Raw genomic sequence first — 18410 nt, forward strand, 5'->3', positions numbered from 1 at the left:
GTACTGGCTCTCCAGCTCAGGGTCTGGTACAACTTACAAGTTCAATAAATGCTTGTTGAATAACTATAAATGAGATGGAATCTGAGCCATGTTGTGAACAAAACATGGTAGGTACGAGGTAGTGGGGGGAAGAAAGTCAGTTCAGCAGAGGCAAGGACATCGCAAACTTACTAGCAGGAGGGTGGGCTTCAATGTGGGCCAATTGTGCGGGGAGTACAGGCAGGGCCAGCACAGGAGGATGCGGACATGAAAGCACCACATCTAAGCGAGAGGTGAGGCGCAGGGATTCTTCCATTCTCCGTCTGCCTCCTCATCCTTTGGCTGTCCTTGCCGTCACACGTCGCGAGGGTGCACCGCCCCACGGTGTGCAGGGATGGAAGGGACAGTGAAGAACCTGGAGGCACACAACGGGTTCATGTATCTCCCTCTGGAACGAGCCTCACTCCGCGGAGACTTCGCTTCTTTTAAAAACCTTACCAGGGCTTCCCTGGTGGCGCAGTGGTTGAGAGTCCGCCTGCCGATGCAGGGGACACGGGTTCATGCCCTGGTCCGGGAAGATCCCACATGCCACGGAGCGGCTGGGCCCGTGAGCCATTGCCGCTGAGCCTATGCGTCCGGAGCCTGTGCTCCTCAACGGAAGAGGCCACAACAGTGAGAGGCCTGCGTACCGCAAAAAAAAAAAAAAAAAAAAAAAAAAAAAAAAACAAACAAAAAAACCCAAAAAACCTTACCAGGTCTATTCAGGGTTGACAGGGCGGTCTCCTAGGAGGGAGGAAACAGCTGGCCCCTCCCCTCCCACCCGCCAGCCTCCGCGACTCATCTCCCAGCTCCTGGCGCGCGCACTCCGGCGAGGCTGACCCTGACACCCAGTAGCTGAGCCGGGGACGCGCGAGCCGGGGGCGCGCGAGCCGGGGACGTGCGCGGCGAGGGCTTCGCGGCTCAGTCCGGCTCCCCGCCCGCCAGCCGGCTGGCCCCCTCGTAGGGGACGTGTTGCTGACTCGCGCCTGCGACCAGGAGGACGCGCAGCCATGGGCCGCCTGGCCGGGAGTGCGGCGGCGCTGCTGCTCGGGCTGCTCGTGGAGGTAGGGCCGGGCCGGGCGGGGCTGAGCGGGAGCGGCACCGAGGCGCCCGGGAGACCGTGTGCGGGAGCCCTGAAGGCTGAGGGCCGAGAGCCACGGCTTCACGGACCGGCATGAGCCCCCGTGCGGAAGGCGTCCGCGCCCTGGTGACGGGGTCGTCCCATCACTCCCCGCTCCTCCGACGGCCCTCAGTCCCCCCGCCCCGCGTTACCGACTCTCGCGCGTGGGGAGGACCCGGGAGAACCCTGTGCGCGCTGTGCGCCCGACCCCTCCCCTTCCCCGGGGGCCCGGGGCTGGTGGGGCTGGCGGGCGGGTAGTCCCTGAAGCGGCGCAGGCGCAGACTCAGGGCGACCAGCGGTTTGGGGCTGGGGAGGGGGCGTCGCCGGGTCGGGGCGCGACCGCGCGGAGACGCGGATGAGGGAGGTGTCACGGGTCCGCGAGTGAGATGGCGGGACTGAGCAGGAGGAAATGTCCCCGCCGGTGAGGATGAAGCGCAGTCCTCCGAAGCGAGAGAAAACCCCCGAAGAGCCGGGGTGGTGGGTGTGGTCTTTTGGAGCCGAGACAGGGGACTTGTTGAAGCGACGGCGGAGGAGTTGCTGGTGACCGCAACCTCGTGGGGACCTCGGCTGCCCCCGGCCGGAAAGTTGCGCCCTCGGATGGCGGCCACCCCCTTCTTGCAAAAGCGGGTTCTTTAAAATGGGGGTTAGTGGGGCCCTAGGGTGCAGTCTGGATTAAGGTTTGTTCTATTCCCTGCTCACTTCCATTATTTTGAATGAAATTTTATTAAATTCATGAAGTCAAAGTAAATGAGTGATGAGGTTCTTACGTTTTCTCTTTTAGGTAGTAAAACTCTGGAAACGACTGCTTGGTTTTCTTCATGTATAAGGAAATCAATGTTACAAAATGTTGGGAGGGAGAGTCTGAGCTCTCCTGAAAAGAAGGTTGATGGAAAAGTTTCTTGCGCCCGGCCCCGCCATAGCAAAGACTTCCTGGTTTTGTTCTTCTGTCTCCCTGGCTGAGTGGTTCATGATTTTGTGGAGTGCCCTCCACTTGCGTCCTTTTTGTTGATTCATAATTTTATGACCTTAGGTATCACATCTCCTGGGTGATCACCAGACAGATAATGGAGAAGTGAATCTGAGACCACTGTTCACATAAAAGCGCATGCATCTGTACCTACACATGCGATCCCCCCACTTTTAAATCAGCACTTGGTGAAATTACCTAGCATTTCGTTGGTTCTGCCTCCTGCAGGTCTTTAGTGTGTGTGGTGCTGTGCCCTGTACGTAGCCTAGACTGCTTCAAGGACTCAGTTCTTTTCAAAATACTTAAGCCTGGGACACAGCCTCTCAGATCACTCGGAGGGACTGCTCTGAAGGTTTAAGGGAGGAGCCAGGATACAGAGGAGGTTTTTTTTTTTTTTAAATATAAAATTATTTATTTATTTTTGGCTGCGCTGGGTCTTCGTTGCTGCCCGTGGGCTTTCTCTGGTTGTGGTGAGTGGGGGCTGCTCTTCGTTGCGGTGCGCGGCTTCTCACTGCAGTGGTTTCTCTTGTTGCGGAGCATGGGTTCTAGGCACACGGGCTTCAGTAGTTATGGTGCGCAGGCTCAGTAGTTGTGGTGCGCGGGCTCAGTAATTGTGGCTCACGGGCTCTAGAGCGCAGGCTCAGTAGTTGTGGCACGCAGGCTTAGTAGCTCTGCAGCATGTGGGATCTTCCCGGACCAGGGCTCGAACCTGTGTTCCCTGCGTGGGTAGGGGAATTCTTAACCACTGTGCCACCAGGGAAGCCCCCTATAGAGGAGTTTTTGCCAAACAAGAACAAAAACCAAACAAAAAAACCCCAGGTAGTTGGAACATCAAAAGATTACTATTAAGGAAAACCAGACATCTCAGGTTAATGAATTTAGCACTTTTCTATGTATGGGAAGTTGCAAGAGTTTGAGCATATTGAAATCATTCCTTTGATATGCACCTCAGCTATCTGGGGCCAGTATCCTGTTTTTCTCCATCCTGAATCCCCTCTGGTTGCACAGTCTGGGAGACTGCAGTGGCTGCTGGCTAGATGGCTGCAACATCCTTTGTTTACTGAAATGGCAAGTGACGTTCTTCAGGAATTTATCATCTTAAGAGAGAGTTCAAATCAGGCCTGACAGGTTCAAATGATATGAAGCAGAACTGTGACAACACTAAATTTTTTTTTTTTTTTTTTTTTGCGGTACGTGGGCCACTCACTGTTGTGGCCTCTCCCGTTGCGGAGCACAGGCTCCGGACGCACAGGCTCAGCAGCCATGGCTCACGGGCCCAGCTGCTCCGCGGCAGGTGGGATCTTCCCAGACCGAGGCACGAACCCGTGTCCCTTGCATCAGCAGGTGGACCCTCAACCACTGCGCCACCGGGGAAGCCCATACACTAAAATGTAAAGGAGTAAATTGATGTTTTCACAAAGTCAGATATCTAGATGATTGGTAATTTTTGTTTTCATGGGATGGTGTGGTGTAGCCCACTTTTGCATGCCTGTCCCAAGCACCTGTTTTGTTTGTGGTAGAGAGGTGTCTCTCTGAGGAATTAAGGATATTTCTTTCTAATGTATCACATGGAATCTTACACGTGCGTTATATATCTGAGATGTTTTCATCTTAAGTGGGTTGCTCTGAATTTCATCTAATATTGGTTGTTATCAGTATGCCTCTGATGCTTTTTTTTTTTTTTCTCTGATGCTTTTGAGGTCCTGAATCACATACCTAAATGTGCTATTTCCGTTGCCGAGCGTGTGAAGAGGCAAAGAGCTCTCTTCAATTTGAGGGCCTAAGACAACTGAGGGAGATGTCTGAAGGCTCCTGACAGCCAGCTGCAACCTGGAATACTTGTCTTTGTTCTGCTTGAGCTGGTTTCACTGTGGCTGTGGTGTAGTTGACCATAAACCACCTGGCAGCCTTTATGCTGCCCCTGGCCCTCTGGCATCCTGTTCCTAGGCAGCACTGCTCAGGGTTGTGTGGGGCGGGCGTGGGGCGGGGCGGTGTGCTCGGGAGAAGTCTTTGACCATGGAGGGTGTCTAAAAGTTGTTTAAGAAGGGCTTTCCTGGGCTTCCCTGGTGGCTCAGTGGTTGAGAGTCCGCCTGCCGATGCAGGGGACACGGGTTCGTGCCCCGGTCCGGGAAGATCCCACGTGCTGCGGAGCGGCTGGTCCTGTGAGCCATGGCCGCTGAGCCTGCGCATCCGGAGCCTGTGCTCTGCAGCGGGAGAGGCCACAACAGTGAGAGGCCCAAAAGAAGGGCTTTCCTCCCCTGCCTCACATCCTTCTATAGAAGTTCACTTACCTGTGAGACAGCTAGACTGCGTCTTGGTTTCTCACTCAGCAGACACAGAGTGTTTCCCCTGTGTTCTAAGCACTTTACAAATATTAACTCGTTAATCTTCTTAGCAATTACTTTTAGTCCCATTTTTGTGTCAAATGGGGACGTTAAAGAGCTTGTTCACAGTCTCACTGCTGTGACGTGTGAGGGCTTGAGATGCTAACCCAGGCAGAGGGTCTCCGACCGCCCCATCCTGTGCTTCAGCCTCTCCCACTGCTGGACACAGAGACATGGAGAGAATCTGTACTCGGTCTGTCCCGAGGCCAGTGGTAGACTTGGACGGGTGTGGTCCCGTGAAAACAGGGAAACCAGCAAAATCCCCTCTAGGAACTCAGCTCCATTTAGGGGACCATATAATTTAGTATCCAAACTATGACACTGGAGAGTGACGCTGGGGACTGTTAACAGTCGTGCCCGCACGGCAGGCATCAGCAGGACTGTCCTGGAAGCCCCGGCGTGTGCTCACCCCAAAGCCCAGACAGAGCTGTAAGTAGGAACAGGCTGGGGGGCAGCATTATCCCTTCCCCAGGGAGGCTTCTGGGGGGCTCATCACTGAAGTGACCTTTCCTTTCTGTTAACCTGGCCTTGCCTGTGAATCGCATGGGAAGCTGGTGTGGACCCTTATTTCATCTTCCCTCCTCCCCAGTCGCTCTGTGCCAGCTGGGTAGATATCCCAGGCACGTGGGCCAGGGGGGCGGCCACAGAATAGGGGGATCCCGTGGCTCCTCTTGGGTCATGAAATTCTCAAGTTGTGTGTTGTCCTCCTGTCCACTGGTCTGTGTGAGGCCCTGTGAACAGTGGCTGCGGAAACAGTGACGGTGCTGAGCCGTCTCCCAGTAGCCCTGGTGAGCTAGTCCGCTAGTGCACTGGGTTGCAGCTGCAGCATGGAAACTGAAGAAGAAAAGCGGTTCCAAGCCTGAGTGTGGCTTAGTAGAACCTGGGGAGTCATTAGGTGCTGAGCATATGCGCCCCCCGTGGGCTTTTGTCAGAATACGTGGTCTTCTGGATGTTGTCACAGCGGTCTCTTTCTAGAGGTCAGGTTGTTGACACTTCTGTAATATACTGGGCAGTATTTGCTATGCGTTCTGTCCTTACTGAAATGAGCCCCGAAATGTGTAGTGTACTATTTAGTATAAATTCCCCCTGTGCCAGGGTTGGGGGTTCTGCTTTATCCATCCGTGGGGGAAAGAACTCTGTACTAGGTTATTTTATTCAAGAGACCGGCATCAGTATCTTTCTGCCCCTCCCCTGGAACCCAAAGCTGGAAACCTTTAAGTGAGGCCGCCATGTGTTTCAAAGTTATTCTGGCCAAAGAACATCCCTTCTTGGGCTAGAAAAAGGAGTGGTCTTCTCTTCGAGAGAGAGGGTTGGAAAGGGAACATTGTCTTTTGAAACTAGGGAAATTCACAGGATTACTGAGTATTTTTCTAAAGTCCTTTGTATTTTGATGCCCAGGAGTCTTGAAATTAGAACCAAGTCATGTTTAAGAGTGTTTTTTGTCTCATGCCGAATGTCTTTTGTACCCTGGAATTGCAATGAATGTGGCAGCCCTTGGATGCCAGTTTTCTGAAATAAAGTACTGCCACCTTCCCACTCTTTAGAGTTTTTAGAATCTGAGCAACATGCAATTTGAGTGAAAGAGAAGACTGTGGGGAGTTTGTTATCTATGGAAGCTCCATGGAGGCTGGGTGCTGAGGATGAGGGGTGGCAGTGATACGTGAGCCTGGTGGCGAGGGCTCCACTCTGAACTGGGGGAAACTGGCTCCGGGTGTGTGAGGAGGGCCTGGGGCTCTGGGCCCTGACTTGGGGCCCTCATTGGCCCTTGCTTTCCTGTGGCTTGTGCAAAGCTATAAAGACCAACTAGGGGGCCGTGACTCTAGAAGCACATGGATTAGGCTATTGGCCCCTGGATTATCATTTTCCAGTGACTAAGAAATGACTAAGAAAATTAGTCATTTTCTTAGAACCTACATTTATCCTCTCAGTGAGGCCTCACATGTCACCCTTTTGATGAGGCCTACCTTGACCACCCTATATAAAATTCCAACCCAATTCTCCTCCCAGCACTCTGGCTCTGACCAATTTTCTCCTTTCTCTGTATCTGTTACCTTCAAAACATGATGGAATTTACCTTCCACAATCTACACATTATGGGAGCAAAGGTTTTGATCCATTTTGTTAACTGAAATATCCCCAGCTCCTGGAACAGTGCCTGGCGCACAGTAGGGACTCAGTAAATATTTGAATGAGTAAAAAGAACCCGTGGTAATGACCCTGCGGGAGGGAGCTGACTAGGTCTACAGTAGAAGAGGGGAAGGTAGTTGATTAGCTGTGACTCTGAAGGGGGCCTTGTGTGTTAGGACTTAGAGCTGATCATTATTTGAATACCTCTAGTGATGGAAACTCACTATCTCAAAGCAAGGCATCAACTTTTTGGACAATTTTAGTTGTTAAAGTTTTCTCTTATACTGAGTAGAAATGTCTGCATTGTTTCTACCTGGTTCTAGTTCTGTACTCTTGGGCTTTTCAGAATAAATATGATCACAATGACAGTCCCTCAGTTGAACACAGCTGTGCTGGTCTCCACGCACCCCCTGCTCCCCGCCCCGTGTTCTTCTCCAGACATCATTTCCTTCTGTTATTTCTCACAAGATGTGGTTTTGAATCATCTCACCGTCCTCACAGCTGCCCTCTGAAAACTGCCAAACTGGATGAACAGTGGTCAGGAAATCATCACTGTATGAAAAAAAATGGTCCTAGAAAAAGGCCACTCAAAGTGAATCCACTTAAAACAGGGATCAAAATTTCATAGTTAATAGTGAGGAAAAAGTTGCAGCTTAATTTGGAAAAACAAAGCCCAGATAATAAAAATAAGTTAATTCCATCCCAAGTACCCATTTTTAGAATTGAATCAATTTGGGCGGGGGAGATTAATTTTTCTGATAAAAGTCTGTGATGCATAATTGCATAGTCTTTACTTGACCTTGAAAGTTAGTGGCATGATCATAGCAAGGGACTTTTCTTTTTGTTCCAGAATCATTTGCTCGAGTAATCAAACCCTGCCCTACGTCCACCTCTAGCTTCTCTTGGTCTTTTTTATTCATATCATTCTGTTTTGGGCATCTGTTGGGTCATTATTAACGGGTACCTGCCAGAGTCTTTTGTGTCTTCCATAGACTTCATGTATCTTTGCGAGGTCTGCAGGGTCACTTTGCTGCCCATCTGTGTGGTATTTGCGTTGTACTTGCCTGTGATACTGACATCAGCGGTTGATTATGGAGCTGCTTGTGTTAAGTGGGCTGCGGTGATGGTACACTGTTTTAGAAGGAATGAGTTCAGTGTTGAGTGCATTTTGTCACGCAGCCTTTGGCTTGCCTCCCATCTCTTCCCCACTGGGACTTGTTTGAACAATAAGGACACTCTGTTCTGTAGATGTGGTCTCACTGGCACTGTCACAGCCCTTGTTTGGACCTTTGCATTAGGCAGGTAAGCCAAGAGATTTACACTGAGTTGGCAACCCACAAATCCTCATAACAGTTGTAGAGTGTTGAGTATAATATATAAAACCTAAATTGAGGACTATATATTAATTCTATTTTACATTACTTCCTTCATCTCATCTTCTTAAGCCTGTCAACCTCTGTTTGAATACTATTTTTTAAAATCCAGTACCCTTTATGGTTTTGTGCCATATACAGATTTGATTATCATACCGTTGTCGGCTTTGCCCAATGGAGTAAAAAAAATGTTAAATCGAGCCAAGTCAAAGATGGAGACTTACATCTGGGTTGAAGTAGATAATTAAGATTTTTTCAAATTAATTAATTAATTATTTTTGGGCTGCGTTGGGTCTTCAGTGCTGTGCACAGGCTTTCTCTAGTTGCGGCGAGCAGGGGCTACTCTTCATTGTGGTGCGCAGGCTTCTCCTTGCGGTGGCTTCTCTTTGTTGTGGAACACGGCCGCTAGGCGCACGGGCTCAGTAGTTGTGGCTTGCGGGCTCAGTAGTTGTGGTGCGCAGGTTCAGTAGTTGTGGCGCACGGGCTTAATTGCTCCGGCACGTGGGATCTTCCCGGACAAGGGCTCGACCCTGTGTCCCCTGCATTGGCAGATGGATTCTTAACCACCGTGCCACCAGGAAAGTCCCTGATTGAGATTTTGACTTGGAGAATACTGATGTCCTTAATTTTAAAAAGTCAAAATTTAGCTTTAAACGTGCAGTGTTTTGAAGTGTTTGATCATCTGCCCTCTGTGAGGAAAGATCCAACAAGAGTCTAGCAAGATGCTAAATTTGGGAGTTATCTGCACTCATGCTGCAGAGCAGTTGAGAGCCTTATTCAAGGCCATTGTGTTTGGTGAGTAGGACACGGTGACCTTTGCTGGTTGGGGTTAAGGAGTCAGGTGGTCAGCAATACAGGGAGGCAATAAATATGAATATATATATTTTCATGAAGTGTAGCTGCATACTTCAAAGCTCTTGATTAGAGCACAACATCCTCAGACCAGAACAGAGAAGTAGTATCTTATAAATCAGGTATGAAATTGATCAATTGTATACTTGAGGCACAGAAGACACGTGATGGTAGTTAAGTTTCTTGTTTAGATAGTGTCTTAGTGCATTTGAGCTGTTATAACAAAATACAAAATACTACCTACCAGGTAGTTTATAAACAGCAAAATTTCTGGAGGCTGGGAGGTCAGTCAAGGCACCAGCAAGGTCCAGTTCGGTGAGGGCCCTCTTCCTGGTTCAAAGCTGGCCCCTCTGGCTGTGTCTTCACATGGTGGAAGGGTAAGCAGTCTCTGTATAAAGGCATCTATCCCACTCGGGAGGGCTCCACCCTTGCGATCTGATCACACCCTAAGTGCCCCCACTTCTTTATCCCACCGCATTGGCGTTAGCATTTCAGCGTGAATTTTGAGGGGACATGAACATTCAGACCATAGCAGATGGCAGCATAGCGATGTGTTGTTGAATCTCAGCTCTTTGTGTGTTGGCTGGGAATCTTTTGGGTAAATTACTTAGCCTCTCATTGACTCAACTGAGTCACCTGTAAGAAGAGAAGTGCCCCAGGGTAGAGGGAAGCTCTGGGAAAATCCACCACTTGGAATTTAGCTCTGCACTGTTAGGACCAACAGATTGTGAATGTTGTCAGTTGTTTCTAAGCAAGGTGCCTTGCCCAGGTTCCCTGCCAAAATGGAGAGAGGGCTCCAAAAATACCTTTTTATTAAAAAATTGTGCTTTCTTCCCTTTTTAGTATATCTGTGACTAGATTGAAGAGAAACTTGGTCATTAGTGTCCAAAACAAGGGAAAGGAAGATTGTGATTACTACCCTCTTTGGCTCTTCATTTTTGCTCTGGGTAAAGCAATAAAAGGGTTCAAACTAGTATGCTAGTCCCCTTCGATGCTTTTTGGATGGTGGAGCAGAAGGCAGCATCCACAAAGGTAACACCTTGACTTTTAACTAACTGGGAGTAAAGTTGAGCGAAACGCTTTGCCTCTTTAGCTGGTCTCCGTCTCTTGGTATCTTGTGATTTATGCCCTTGTTGTCCAAAGAATCAAACTATGGCTTCCTGGAGAGAGTGGGGACAGATCTTAAACTCTTATGGGCGGGGGGCAGGGAGTGTGGGAGTTTGCTTGTGAGGGTTTGTGAAAGTTCCTAGTTGTGGTCCTTTGTTTCTTTAGTTGTATAGAAAACAAGCGGATAAGAAGGGGGTGGGGTGTGTGAAGCAAGTCCCACAGCCTCAGGGCATCGTTCTCACACTGCTGCAGGGTCTCCCCACTTGGTTAAAACCTCTGCAACCTCAGCTGCTCTCTGCTGACTTCAAGGTACATTCCAAGCGGTTCAGGATTCTTTTTCCGGAACCCTGGCTTCTTTCTATTGTTCTTTTTTACTTATTTCTTGTCACTTTCCTCCTGACCATTTTTCTCTAGCTCAGAGAGTGTCAAACCTTTTGTTTGTATACTCTCTTAAGGAATTTTCAAAAAGTATATACCCCTGCACATATTTTTTGAGTTGACATGCAATCTTTTTTTATTACAGATTTTAAATGACTAATGAATTGGATCCAGTGAGATTATTGGATTTGATCTCTTGTGTATTGTGAAAATTAGCTATTTAAAATTGAACTAGAACAGCACTCAGTGTATACAGTGGAATTTAAATATCAGTAGCAATTTGATACTGATTATTGTAGAGGAAGAATGTCACCTGCCACATCAGTAAACAAAGGTTGTTGCGGCCATCAAGCCCTCAGCACTGCAGCCACCCCAGGCTGTGCACCCTGAGGGGATTCAGGATAGAAGAAAACAGGTTACTGGCCCTAAGTAGTTAAGATGCTGATCAAAGGAACGATTTCAAAGAGCCCAGACTCTTGCATCTTCCCGTACATAGAAAAGTGCTACATTCATTAACTTGAGATGCCTGGTTTTCTTTAACAGTAATCTTTTGATGTTCCAACTACCTGGGGGGTTTTGTTGTTGTTTTTAGAGAAAGAGAGAGATATAGATATCTCTCTCTATATATATCTATCTCTTCAGCTCCTCCCTGACCTCTTCAGAATAGTCCCATAGAGCCTATCTCCAGGGCTTAAGTCCTCAGTGTATCTCCTGAATAAAACATAATTCTCAACCTTTAGGTTGTGCATTATCATTCCTTTAAAAATATGCAAACAAGCTCATCTTGAACAGTTGGAAATTTTACATCACCTCCTTTTCTCTTTGATTTTCTGCTTCCATTCTGCTTCCCACACAGAACTTTAATCTAATGAAATCTATGCTTGAAAGTCTGCTTTTGCTATCCTTTTTTGGGTAACAAAAATATGTATCGAGTTAATTTTTAAAACGTTTCCTCAGATAAACGATTAAAAGATTAAAAATTTACTAACAGAGCTATCATTACAGTTATTACACATTTGATGGAAACACTGTAAGTATATTACAAACTGAATATTAGTAAACAGAAAAAGTTTACTGGCAGTAATTTTCTGAGTGAGCTGGGGGAGGATTTTATTTTTTCAGTTGGATCATGTATCACTGGTAGAAATGGAAGAAGTTTCATATTGAACTTCTTCTGAGTAATGTGCCCAAATCTCACAGTAAACTATGATCAGGTCCTTTTTCAATTTAATTAAAAGCGAAGAATTTGAGAGCACCTGAGGTGTAAAGGGTGTGTTGACAAAGGAAGTCTCCTTGACGGAACTTCAGTGAGGTTCCTCTGCACTGTCTTCTTGACTGGGCCTCTCCCTGGCCTTCTTCGCCTGTCTGCACTGACCCACATTTAGCAAGAATCTTGCTAAATTATCCCCCATCCTTGATATGCGATTACGTTGACCTGCCTTCAGCAAGAATTCTGTTAAACCAACTTAGCAAGGATGCCCCTCTCCTTGATATGTCCTCTTAGTGATTTTCTGTCCCTTGACTCCTTCACTCTGCTCCTTGGCTGTAAATCCCCACTTGTCCTTTTTGAGTTTGGAATTGAGCTCCATCACACTCTCCCCTGGTGCCATAGTCTTTTTTTTTTTTTTTTTTTTTTTTTTTTTTTGCTGTTTGCAGGCCTCTCACTGCCGTGGTCTCTCCCGTTGCAGAGCACAGGCTCCGGACGCGCAGGCTCAGTGGCCATGGCTCATGGGCCCAGCCACTCCGCGGCATGTGGGATCTTCCCGGACTGGGGCACGAACCCGTGTCCCCTGCATCGGCAAGCGGACTCTCAACCACTGCGCCACCAGGGAAGCCCTGGTTTTCTTTTTAAAATGCATTATAAAGAATTATGTTCTCAGCCAAAGGCACGCCACTCCTGTGAAAATAATTAGCCACTACTACTGTATTTAATAATGAGGTATGGGGCAGGGAGGTGAGGGGCCCGTACTTAGCTTTTGCTACTTGGACACTTAGGGAAAGGGCCACCTGGAACAATACACTGGACTAAGATGGCGCTCCCACCCGTAAGAGCCGGATCTCATCTACACTCAGCGTGCAGCACACCGTTTTAGTTGTGTGCCTTACTTGTGTTCCCCACGGGAACCTTGTAAATGTCGTCACTCCACTTTACAGGGTGCAAACTAAGGTTGAGAAGTTAAGTGATTTATTAAAGGTCACGTGTGCAGTCAAAGAAGATGGTAGGAGCTTTCTTTTCAGCTTTCCCGTGTGGGGAAACTGAGGCACTAAAGATTAGTGATTGTTGCAAGTCAGCATCTGTTATACCTGTTGTCCTTCAAGGGCTGCGGTTTGAGCCGGGGAGAAGGGAGGGGGCAGCAGCGCTGACGGGTGAGGGGGTGTCGACACAGGGCCCCGCCTTGCTCAATCCCCCACACCCTCACCTCCTATCCCAGCCCCACATTTCACTGCTTTCCTTCCCCCTTTTTTTTGCTACTTCTCCCAAGTCTGCAGACAGGCTGATACTTTTTTTTTTTTTTTTTTTTTTTTGCTGTATGCGGGCCTCTCACTGTTGTGGCCTCTCCCGTTGCGGAGCACAGGCTCCGGATGCACAGGCCCAGCGGCCATGGCTCACAGGCCCAGCCGCTCCGCGGCATATGGGATCCTCCCAGACCGGGGCACGAACCCGTATCCCCTGCATCGGCAGGCGGACTCTCAACCACTGCGCCACCAGGGAGGCCCAAGCTGATACTTTTTTAAAAGACTTGTTAAAGGTGTATTTCTCTGTGTACCTTAAGTCTCAGGTGGATCGTCCTTTGGCTTACAAGCATGTTTCAGTGTAATGGGCCAACCTGGAAGCAGCACGTCTTCATGAAGCTCTTCTTCCCAGCACACAGCAGCATCCCTCCTCAGAGGCTCTTCTTTCACCATCCCCGTCCCGACCTCTCGTCTGCACCTTTGATGCTCACGTCTTCCAGGCTTGGTTGAGCACCTCCTCCTCTTCTCATTCTCTGAAAGATCTCGAGGAATCTCATTCACATCTAAATCTTCAATCACAATATTTACGCCAGTGTCTCCAGAATCTATGTTTCTAGCCCAAGAATTCCCTGCTGAGTGACAGCCCTTATTGATCCAGTTGTCTCATAGAAATCTCTCAGACCCTGCATCTGAAACAGAGCCCATCCTTTCTCCAAGTGGCTCCCGTTGGTTTTCATCTTGGTCAGTGGCCACGCCACCCAGCCAGGAGGCTGCTCCAGAAACCTGGGTCACTCCAGCCCCGCCCCCTCTGCATTCTCTGACCAAGGTTCTAGAATGCACCTCTCTCAGGCCTCCGTCCTGTGTGTCTGCCTGAGTCCTGGCTGTTCTCCCTGTGGACGGCCCTCTTCCTTCTGTCTGTGTTATCTCTTGAAACCCTAACCCAAGCTGTCACTTGCTTATTTGAAATCCATGAATGAACCTAAAATTTCACCCACCCTTAGCTTAGTTCAAAGTGCCCATCCGTGCCCCGTCCATTCCTTAGGTAATGTGTGGTGTTTCTGTCCTGTCCCAAGCCTTGCTAACTCCACGCCCTTGCCCTGACCAGGTGCTGTGTCTAAGAGTGAAGCAGCAGACGTCGCACATTTTTAAGTGTTTTTTTATCTTACGGGAATTAACTGATCACTGTACGAGTTTGAGAGCCTGTCCCATCAGCAGTAAATGGGGGAGGAGGGCCTCTGAATGGCTCGTTCTCTCTGCCTCGCCTCTCTTTACCTGTGATCACAGTTCTGGATAAGGGTTCACTTTTTGGAAATCACAACGGGTTGGAGGGAAAGAGATCCAAGATTGTAAATTTTGAACAGGGTGGGCAGTGTTGCTAAGATGCAACCAGGATATGCCTGTCAGAGCAGAGTCTTTCTAAATGGCACCCACTGTGTTGTGCAGTGTGCCGACCAGGACAGACTTGGGAGCAGCCCTGCTGTGAGGCTCCAGGGTCTGGAAGGAAACGATGCCTGGCTGTGCGGCTTAGGAAGAGTGTGAGTGAGTGTGTGTGTGTGTGTGACACAGAGCACGGTGATACCAGTGGAATCAGAGTTTGGGAGGGCTTCTTACGTGGTGATGAATGACCTAAGCAGCCGTGGTTTGTGCAGGGATGGAGCTGCTGGGGTTGAGGATAGGGACTGGGGGCATCTGGTAGGGCTGAGGGGAGCCCCAGTGTGTCTCACTGGTTTTGTTCTGGGAAATATTTAAAGCAAAACCACAATCTTTAGGCCAAGGTCTGTAATCTAAATATTGTTTGTCTGGCAGGAGGTGAATTGGCGCTTACAGCCAAGCCTAGGAACCTTGTCTTAGGGTCTATGTTATAGGTAAACAGCCTCTGGCTCCCCCAGGCTAGTCTTCTATTTCCCTCACTTTGAAAGCAGGCCTCTTACAAAGATTTTTCACTGGTGAGAATGCCACCAGCCCTGCCCTGACTCTTCCTCCCAAGTGGTACGAAAGTGGAAATGAAAATATATCCCCATTAAATTCTGCTAGGTGGTGGAACTATAGTTGCTAGGGACTAGAGGCATTAAAAACTTTCCCCCAGGGCTTCCCTGGTGGCGCAGTGGTTGAGAGTCCGCTTGCCGATGCCGGGGACACGGGTTCGTGCCCCGGTCCGGGAAGATCCCACATGCCGCGGAGCGGCTGGGCCCATGAGCCATGGCCGCTGAGCCTGCGCATCCGGAGCCTGTGCTCTGCAATGGGAGAGGCCACAACAGTGAGAGGCCCGCATACTGCAAAAAAAAAAAAAAAAAAAAACTTTCCCCCAAACCTCTCCTTTTTGCGAAAAAAAAAAAAAATCTGAATTCAAAATTTAAAATTAGCCGGTACGACAGATGAACGATGGTTCCTTTCCAGCAATAACCTCCTGGCGGTGTAACACACACTGGGAATAAGGTTATGAGATGCAGTTAACTGCTGTACCTATTGTTGCTCCCTGAATGGTTTCCAAGTTTAATTCCTTGTAGGAAGATTGACAGTGGTAATTATGTTGTCAAGCGTTTGTCTTTTTTGCTGTAGCAACATTGACACCCAGACAGAGAGCTCCGCCCTGACTTTGACTAGTGTGAGGCGCAGGTCTTGGTCGCATGTCTTTCCTAAAGTATGTCATGATTCATCAGCACTTTGCAGCCAGTGCCGTGTGTACTTTTTTCTTTGGGTTCAAGGGTACAGTCTAGGGAATCGTGTGTCTCTTCTTCCCAGTGTTCTGTCAGCTTTCTGAGTTTAGCACAGTTGGCACTGGGACATTCTCCTGGGAGACAGGGCTCCGCTGGCTGTCTTATCACTTTCTTCTGTGAGTGAATCTCCATCAGCTGCCTGGTAGATCAGACTCTATGACCTGAGGTCTCCCCCAGTTTTGGGAGGTGATGTAATGTGGTAGGAAAAGGGCAACTTGGGAGCCAGTCAGACTTGAGTTTTAAACTGACTTCTAGCATTTTGTTTTGGGGCGTTTTGCTTAGCTTTCCTGGACTTCATCTGTAACCCAGGGGAACTCGTGCACGTCTTGCCGGGGGTGTGTGAGTGTGAAGGTCTGCCAGGTAAGAGACATTTAGTAGACCGTGCCTTGTGTCCTTAAAATGTCTTATGCTTTCTGATAGGGACAGCCATTCAATTTAAGGTGGGAAGGAAAATATTTGCCACCCCATTTCTAGAGACAGTGTGAAGAGAACAGTCTGTGAAGGCAATTTAAGCTTCTTGTGGGGAGGGGCGTTTTGTGCAGAGCTTTTGAAGTCACCTAACTTCTCTCCTTGCTGTTCCTAAATCCAAAAGTCGCTCGTGTTTTTCCGTCTCATCTAGTCCTTTAATGGACCGCCTTACCCATGCAATGCATGTTAAAAACCAGCAGAAGGCCCAGGCCTCGACGGCAGCAGGTCCCACCATGGCCTTTGTCCTGTGTCGCTGGTCTCTGACTTGCCTTCCAGCGCTGTCCCTCCACCTCTCCGCCCTTTATCAGTTCAGCACCCACTTTGTATTGTCCTCCTGCTCCAGCTTCCATTCCCTCCTTCACTATGTTTCCGTTTGCCTTCTTCCTGTACCAAAGGGAATCCAAGCCCGCTTCCTCCGCCTCGTGGACCCCTCCCCACTCAGGGCTTCCCTTGGGAGGAATGAATAAGATGACCCTTCTCCATTTATTTTTGTGCACTTTAGACGTTCGCTTGGATGAGAAAATTGACCTTTGAGATATGAGGTGTGCTCAGAACACATCTTGGCACAGAACACGTCTTGGACTGTTTCAGCCCACTAGGAAATTTGTAGGTAATTTGCCAACCAAACTGGAGCGATCAGTGTTTCCACAGAAGAACCTGTCCCTTTGCTTCTGGTGGCGCTGTTCCCCACTCTGGGAACGCCCTCTCTCCTTGTCTTTCTGTTTTCACTTCAAATACAGCCTCCCCCCCCCGGGAAGCCTGTCCTGATGCCTCAAGCCAGTGTAATCCCTGACTTTCCAACTTCATAGTTAAAACATTGCTATGTTTATTATGAAAATAAAACTAATGCATTCTAATCATGGAATAATTTTAAAGTAGAGAAATACACAAAGAAACAAAACCATGTCTCATAATTCACCAGGACAGAAGCTGTCAATGTCGAATGACGTTTTCCTTCCAGCCATTTTCTTTGCATTCTTCATACAGTGGTCACAACATGCATAAAGTTTTGTATTCTCCTGTCATGGTCACTTCCATTCCGTTTTAAATTACCTGTAAACATTGTAGTAGCTGTATAGTACTTCATGATGTTGCTATTGATTGACTCATCCATTCTCCTGATGTTGAGTATTTAGCTTGTTCCCCATTTTCCTGTGTTTTAAGAATCCTAAGATAAGCATCTTTGTGCATTTTGGATTTTTTTTAAAGATAGATTTCTAGAAATGGGATAACCAGACCAGAACTCATTGACAGATTTTTTTTTTAATGAATGAAGTGGAGGGCTTCCTTGGTGGTGCAGTGGTTAAGAATCTGCCTGCCAATGCAGGGGACATGGGTTCGAGTGCTGGTCCGGGAAGATCCCACATGCCGCGGAGCAACTAAGCCCGTGCACCACAACTACTGAGCCCGCGCTCTAGAGCCCGTGCTCCTCAGCAAGAGAAGCCACCGCAGTGAGAAGCCTGCGCACTGCAACAAAGAGTAGCCCCCGCTCACCGCAACTAGAGAAAGCCCACGCGCAGCAGCAAAGACCCAACGCAGCCAAAAACAAATAAATTTAAAAAAAAAAAAGAATGAAGTGGACGATTTTTTTAAAATTTATTTATTTATTTATTTATTTTTGGCTGTGTTGGGTCTTTGTTGCTGCGCGTGGGCTTTCTCTACTTGCGGCAAGCGGGGGCTGCTCTTCCTTGCAGTGTGCGTGCTTCTCACTGTGGTGGCTTCTCTTGTTGTGCAGCATGGGCTCTAGTCACGTGGGCTTCAGTAGTTGTGGCGCTCAGGCTCAATAGTTGTGGCTCACAAGCTCTAGAGCCCAGGCTCAGTAGTTGTGGTGCATGGGCTTAGTTGCTCCGCGGCATGTGGGATCTTCCTGGACCAGGGCTTGAACCTGCGTCCCCTGCATTGGCAGGCGGATTCTTAACCACTGGGCCACCAGGAACGACCCCGAAGTAGACTATTTTTAAAATCTTTATTGAATTTGTTACAATATTGCTTCTGTTTTATGTTTTGGTTTTTTGACTGCAAGGCATGTGGGATCTTAGCTCCCTGACCAGAGATCGAGCCTGCACCCCCTGCATTGGAAGGTGAAGTCTTAACCACTGGACCGCCAGGGAACTCCCTATTGACAGATTTAAAGGCATCTGATATGTCTTACCAGACTGACTTACAGGAAGTTTACTTTTTTTTTTTTTTTTTGCGGTACGCGGGCCTCTCACTGTTGTGGCCTCTCCTGTTGTGGAGCACAGGCTCCGGATGCGCAGGCTCAGCGGCCATGGCTCACGGGCGCAGCCGCTCCGCAGCATGTGGGATCCTCCCGGACCAGGGCACAAACCTGCGTCCCCTGCATCGGCAGGTGGACTCTCAACCACTGCGCCACCAGGGAAGCCCCGAAAGTTTACTTTTTAAGCCAAATTTATGCTCCCTCCCACAGTGTATATGACTACAGGG

General features: G+C 48.6%; 1 protein-coding gene across 1 annotated transcript in view; it reads left to right on the forward strand.

The window, feature by feature from the left end:
* The first annotated feature begins 837 nt into the window (after positions 1-837).
* Positions 838-18410, forward strand: part of VOPP1 (VOPP1 WW domain binding protein) — a 64809-nt gene continuing 47236 nt past the window's right edge. Inside the window, exon 1 of the mRNA XM_060108518.1 lies at positions 838-1082. Within this exon, the coding sequence (XP_059964501.1) occupies positions 1029-1082 (54 nt within the window). The 5' untranslated portion in view covers positions 838-1028. The remainder of the gene's footprint in view (positions 1083-18410) is intronic.

Source organism: Mesoplodon densirostris, chromosome 9 (assembly GCF_025265405.1).
Source record: "Mesoplodon densirostris isolate mMesDen1 chromosome 9, mMesDen1 primary haplotype, whole genome shotgun sequence".
Classification (NCBI taxonomy): Eukaryota; Metazoa; Chordata; class Mammalia; order Artiodactyla; family Ziphiidae; genus Mesoplodon; species Mesoplodon densirostris.